The following is a 5,235-nucleotide window of genomic DNA, read 5'->3' as shown; positions in this document are numbered from 1 at the left end:
AGCCTCGGCAGCTGGCAGATCCCCGCTGTCCCGCCTCCCGCAGCGGGATGCCGAGGGTCAGGAGCATGAAGGTATTTGGAGAAGGGGCAATGTTGATACCCGCCTGTCCCACTGCCCTTTCCGGACGGTTCGTGGTGCCACTGCTGCCCCAGCAGCACCCAGAGCCTCACCTCTGGGCCTCCCGGTCATCCTTGGGCATGTAGTTTGCCAGGCAGTCCAGGATGAAGATCTGGCCCCACTCGGTGCACTCGTTCAAGGCCGTGAGCAGCTTGTTGATGGACTGGGGGTTGAGGTCCAGGAGGTTACTGCTCGGGTGAGACTCTGCTATTTCCGAGAGCGCCGCTACTGCGTTGGCCACTACCTGCCGGGGGGACAGGGCACATGTTAGGTGACAGCAAGCACTAGGTGATGCCAAATGTGCTTCAACAGCCCAAGGAAAAGCTGGTGCGAGCAGATGAGCTGCATCCTCTCTATCGGCCTTGCATCGCAGCAACATCTGGGCACCAGCTGACACCCAGGAGATGAGCCATCGTTGCCAGCACGGGCCCACCACCCACGCCACATCTCCGACGGCTCACGTGTTCAGCGGGTGTCAGGCTTGGCCCCGTGCCCGGCGTGGGCAAGCCCCCCACTTCCCTTCCCCAGGCAGCTCTGCCGAGCCCCATCACTCCTGCAGCAGCTCCTGGGCTCACCACTGCGCCTGTGGCCATGCCTGCAGAGCAGCAAAGGCTGGGGGATGAGAAACCCTGGGAAAACAGGCTTTAAAGTCACTCCTGCCTGGGGAAAGGCAGGTACACCAATGCTGGCCAAAGCCCAGCTGCCAGGAAACCCTCACCAGCAGCAAGAGGCATCAGCTATGTGGTATCAGAGCCAAGCATCAGTTCCCCTCTGCCACCATCCCCTGCTCCAAGCTGGCCAGGGCAGCCCCTGCCACACCGGGAACTAGCTAAACGCACTGCCATGGAATCGGAGAACTCTTTCAGCCAGAGGGCAGGGTTACAGGACAAGGAAGACGGCCCATGGCCCTCAGAAACAGCCGTCCCCAACGGCGGCCTGCTAAGCACCAGAACGAGGGCGGAGGGGAGCACGGGAGGCCGCACGTGAAGGTGAGGGGGGAGCATTTACTGGCATTTGGATGAAGAGAAGAGAGGATGGAGAAGGCAAAAGGGAATCACCATGGGGTTGGAGTCCGAGATGAGGTCTTTAAGGGTGTCCAGGAAGCCCTGGTCCTCCACCAGCTGGGCATTGATGTCGTGGAGCTTTGCCACGCAGACAGCGGCCGTCTTGCGCACGTAAGGGTCCTCGTCCTTCAGGCACTTCCGCAGGGGCTCACAGAGATACTCCGTTATCTTGTCCACACGGATGCAGCCCATGGTCCGCACAGCTAGAGCCCGGATCAGTGGGTTTGGGTCCTCACAGTCCTGTGGGGATGAGAGAGGGAGATGAGATTTCCAGGGCCTCATCTCCTTGAGCCACAGGAGTCAGTGCTGGTTTGAGACCCCCGTTCTCAGTTGGGTACCTGAAGCCTAGAGGTTTTAACACTCAGCTCTCGAGAACAAGTCACCCAAGGGAGGGGTTTGAGGGGTTCAATCTGGCACCCAGAGTTTTAACATCATCAGTTCTCATCCCAAACACACCTGCAGGAATCCGAGGTCTTTAATGTTTCCAGCAAGTATCTGAAGTCAGCTGCCCCACCTGACCTGGGAAATGCATCTATCGGGGTCATTCTGTGGGTTTTAATCCCTAAAAAGCCAAACCTCACACAAACGCACACCGAGCCTTTTCAAAGTGCTTTGGCAGTATCTTGGCTCCTAACAAAGAGGCTCTTCAGTTCCCAGCTGGAAGATCACGAGGGCTCTCTCAGCTGCAGAGGCTTCAGCGCGTAAGCTCACATGACAGCAGCTCCATCACGGGAGCTGCCCACAGCTGAAGCTGCCACTGACAGAGCAAGTCCGTTGCCTGACAGTTGCCAAGAAAGTGTTTTTCTGCAGTGCTGGATGAGTTTGCTCCGTTTTCTAGCACTGGGGCAGCCCCTGCTCCCAATGGGAGAGGCTGTGGAAACCTGCTCGAGCCCCTTGCTTTGGAGCAGGGTAAGCAGCAGCGCGGTGATCTCGTGTGACAGCAGGGCCGTACGTGGTGGGCTGGACCAACGCCCCACAGCGCGGCTCTCGGGCACGCAGCCCTCTCCTCTCACCTTCACGAAGGTGTTGACTGCCATGATGGCCATGTCTGGCTGGCTCTTGGCGTAGTTCATCAGGTAGAGGTAGACCAGCTTCTTCAGCTCCAGGTTGTCGGTCTGCATGCAGTTGACCACATCCGGGAAGAGCGCGCTGCAACACAAAGTGCCTCCGTGAAGGTGGGATACGGCCACGCTGCTGAGACCAGGGAAGGAGACACCACTGCCTACGGGACCCCACGCTTCCCCAGGAGCATGGCCATCCCCTTCCCAGGGCTCAACCCGCTCCTGAAGCCAAAAGATCCCATGCTCTCCCCTGACCTGAGCCCACCTGCAGCTGGAGCAGCGAAATCACCCATCCCCAGTAGGTTTTTCTTTATGGATCTGTCTCAAGAGCAGCTCAAAACGGCTCCTAATGGACCAAAATTGAGCTCTGCCACACGGCTCTGCCGTGTCCCAGCTCCAGGACATGCCCACTGCCCCGGAGAAGGTGTAACATCACACAGCCAGCACAGGATGGTGCGAAAGCCTCCGGCACCTGTGAGCGGATGCCGGAGATGAGCCGTTCCCCCTCACCTTCTGCACAACCCCACCAAAACCATCCTCTGCTTCTGCAGACATGAAACCCGTCCTGCTGCGAACGGCTGAGCGCTGGCCCCACAGCCTGCACCAGAGACATCACGTCAGAGGAGGAAACACCCAGGACTGGCTGTAAGCAACAGCCCCAGGCGAGCCCTGCAGCAGAGGGACACTCTGCTAGGACAGAGCGGAGCTGCCTGCGTGGAGGAGGGGGCTTCCCCTTCCCAAACCTGATCCCGGTGACTACTAAACGCTGTAAAGCTGTGGGATGCTGTTTCACCACAGATGACAGACAGCCCAATTAGACTATTAAACCACCTTAGGAGAGGCAATCAAAGTCAGAGGGCTAACGCAGGAGTTATATCCCCTGACAGATGTCCCTTGGCTCCTGGAAGCTTCTCCCCCACCACAAACCCAACCATTGCTTACAGGATCAAACCCAGCCCCCCCGAGCCTGGGGTACAGCACCTCGCTAGCTCTCCCACAGAGCTCCAGGCTTTCCTGGCACCTCCCAGGGTGGGGTGAGCTCTAAACTGCTTTTCTGCAGCCTAAAATACGCACACACCAAAAAAAAACGGGCTGCCACAGGCGGTATTTCCTTTCCAATCGATGTAGTTTCTGTCAAGTGCTGATCAGGCTCAGCAAGTCCCTGCCACGTCCTGTGTCCCCTCCTCCACGGCGGCCCCAGGACAGAGCGCTACTGGCTTCTGGGAGCCAGGGACACGCCGGTTCACCCAACACAGAGCCCAGACCGTGGTTTTCCTCCCTGTACTCTCAAATGCCCCATCAAAAGCAAAGCACTGATGTTGTGTGTGACGCCAAGGGTGGGCGGGGATGGAGGGGCTGCATGCTGCTCGGTCAGACGGACACAGGAGAAGGAAAAGCACCTGCCTGACCCTTCGGACTGGAAAGGCTGCAAAAGGCTTATCGCCACCACCCCTCTGCCATAAAGGCTCAGAGGGGGTTTCTGCTTTTTTTTAGAAACCCTTGAAGGAAGCATCAGTAATCCCAACCAACTTATCAGCCGGCCAGACCAATCCTCTTTCAGCCAGCTTACCGCCAAAGCCAGACGGCCACGTTACACAAACGTTCCCTCCCGTAGCAGGAGGTGTAGCTGCGGCCTGGAGCTCGCTCGGTCCTCCCTGAGACAAAAGCCAGCACCAACACTCCTCGGAGGCAACGGGGGAAACGAGGAGCCCACGAGGCACCTGGACATCCCCGGCACAGCACCCTCACGCACCTGACGTCTTTGCCGACGGTCATGGATGCTATCACCTTCTTCACGGCCTCCTTCTTCTTCTCCTTCTTGTCACTGTTCAGCTCCGCTTTCAGCTCAAATATCTCCCCTGGAGGAAAGGGAAAAGGGGGAGCTCAGCGGATGGGGCACCCACACGCTGCTCCCAGGGGAGGGGAAGCCCAGCTCCCACCCACTGTGTGCTGGGGCTCCAGGGGTGCTCCGAGGTGCCAGGAGCTGGAAATGGGGATCTTGCTTCCCAGGTATCTCACCAAGGGCCAGGGCTGCTCTGGGGGCCCAGCTCTTGTCCAGAGAAATAGATACAGGCTTGCTAGTGCATCCTTGCACTCCCCCCGCCCCCCAAAAGTCCCAGAGGGCTTTAAGAACCAGCGACACTGCAGGAGGGACAAGTACCAGCACCCCAAGCACAGGACACGGGGTCTATTCAGCAGGTATTTATGGCTGCGGGGCGGTTACCACAGCACACAGCCAAGTCCCAGCCCCGCACACAGCTGTCGGGATGTCCTCTTCTACCTGGGGAGTCCCCACAGCCCAGATGACAACAGGCAGATCTGGGGAACTGCTCCTCGACCCACGCAAGGGGTGGTGGCTCCCAAATCCCGCCCTGCATGTGGCAGAAACCCCCCAGCCCAGCACCATGGTGGGGTGCCCAGGATCTCCAGACCCCACTGAAGGGCATCAGCTCCCATGCCAAGCTCTTTATTCACTCCAAGGTATCTTCCCCTTCAATCTGCCATGTGGTTTTTCCACTCTATTAATTCCTTGGTCTGGAAAGTGCTTAAGTCAAACACCCTGAGTGCTTCTGTCCCAGCCCAGGGGGGCTCAGGGCAGGGGCCTGTCCCCCCACAGGCAATCCTTAAGCTGCTAAAGCCAATAACCCAGCAGCCCGAGCCACGTCTTGGCTCAGGGGGCTGGTGACAAGATGCTCTGATCCCACAGCAGCCCAGGAGCCACCCAGAGGCAACAGGTCAGCCACAGCATCCCACCTGGGCTCAGGGCATTCCCATGAGAGCTGGCACCTCTGGAGCTTCCCATGGCAGGGATAGCCCCCCCCGCCTGGCTTACACAGGTGTAAGAGCAGGAAAAACTGTGTGGCCATCCCGCTCGCTCTTACCTTTCTTTGTGGTGGTGAAGTACTTGGAGTCCGTCATGGTGGTCTCCAGCCAGCTGCACGCCCCTGGGAGGAGAGGCAGACCAGAGAGGTTGGGGTTGGTAATTTCCTTGC

At 58.7% G+C, this 5,235-nt stretch overlaps 1 protein-coding gene across 1 annotated transcript in view; it reads right to left on the bottom strand.

Moving 5' to 3' along the window:
- LOC104506129 (AP-1 complex subunit beta-1) overlaps positions 1–5,161 on the bottom strand; it is a 10,441-nt gene extending 5,280 nt beyond the window's left edge. Inside the window, exons 1-5 of the mRNA XM_010146969.1 lie at positions 5,125–5,161; positions 3,996–4,101; positions 2,195–2,330; positions 1,176–1,421; positions 171–361 (exon numbers count right to left, since the gene is read on the bottom strand). Of these exons, the coding sequence (XP_010145271.1) occupies positions 171–361; positions 1,176–1,421; positions 2,195–2,330; positions 3,996–4,101; positions 5,125–5,161 (716 nt within the window). The remainder of the gene's footprint in view (positions 1–170; positions 362–1,175; positions 1,422–2,194; positions 2,331–3,995; positions 4,102–5,124) is intronic.
- Positions 5,162–5,235: the final 74 nt, after the last annotated feature.

The sequence above is a fragment of the Eurypyga helias genome, unplaced genomic scaffold (assembly GCF_000690775.1).
Source record: "Eurypyga helias isolate BGI_N326 unplaced genomic scaffold, ASM69077v1 scaffold35372, whole genome shotgun sequence".
NCBI lineage: Eukaryota > Metazoa > Chordata > Aves > Eurypygiformes > Eurypygidae > Eurypyga > Eurypyga helias.
Note: the sequence above shows the minus strand (reverse complement) of the source record. Positions and strands in the feature narration are given on the sequence as shown.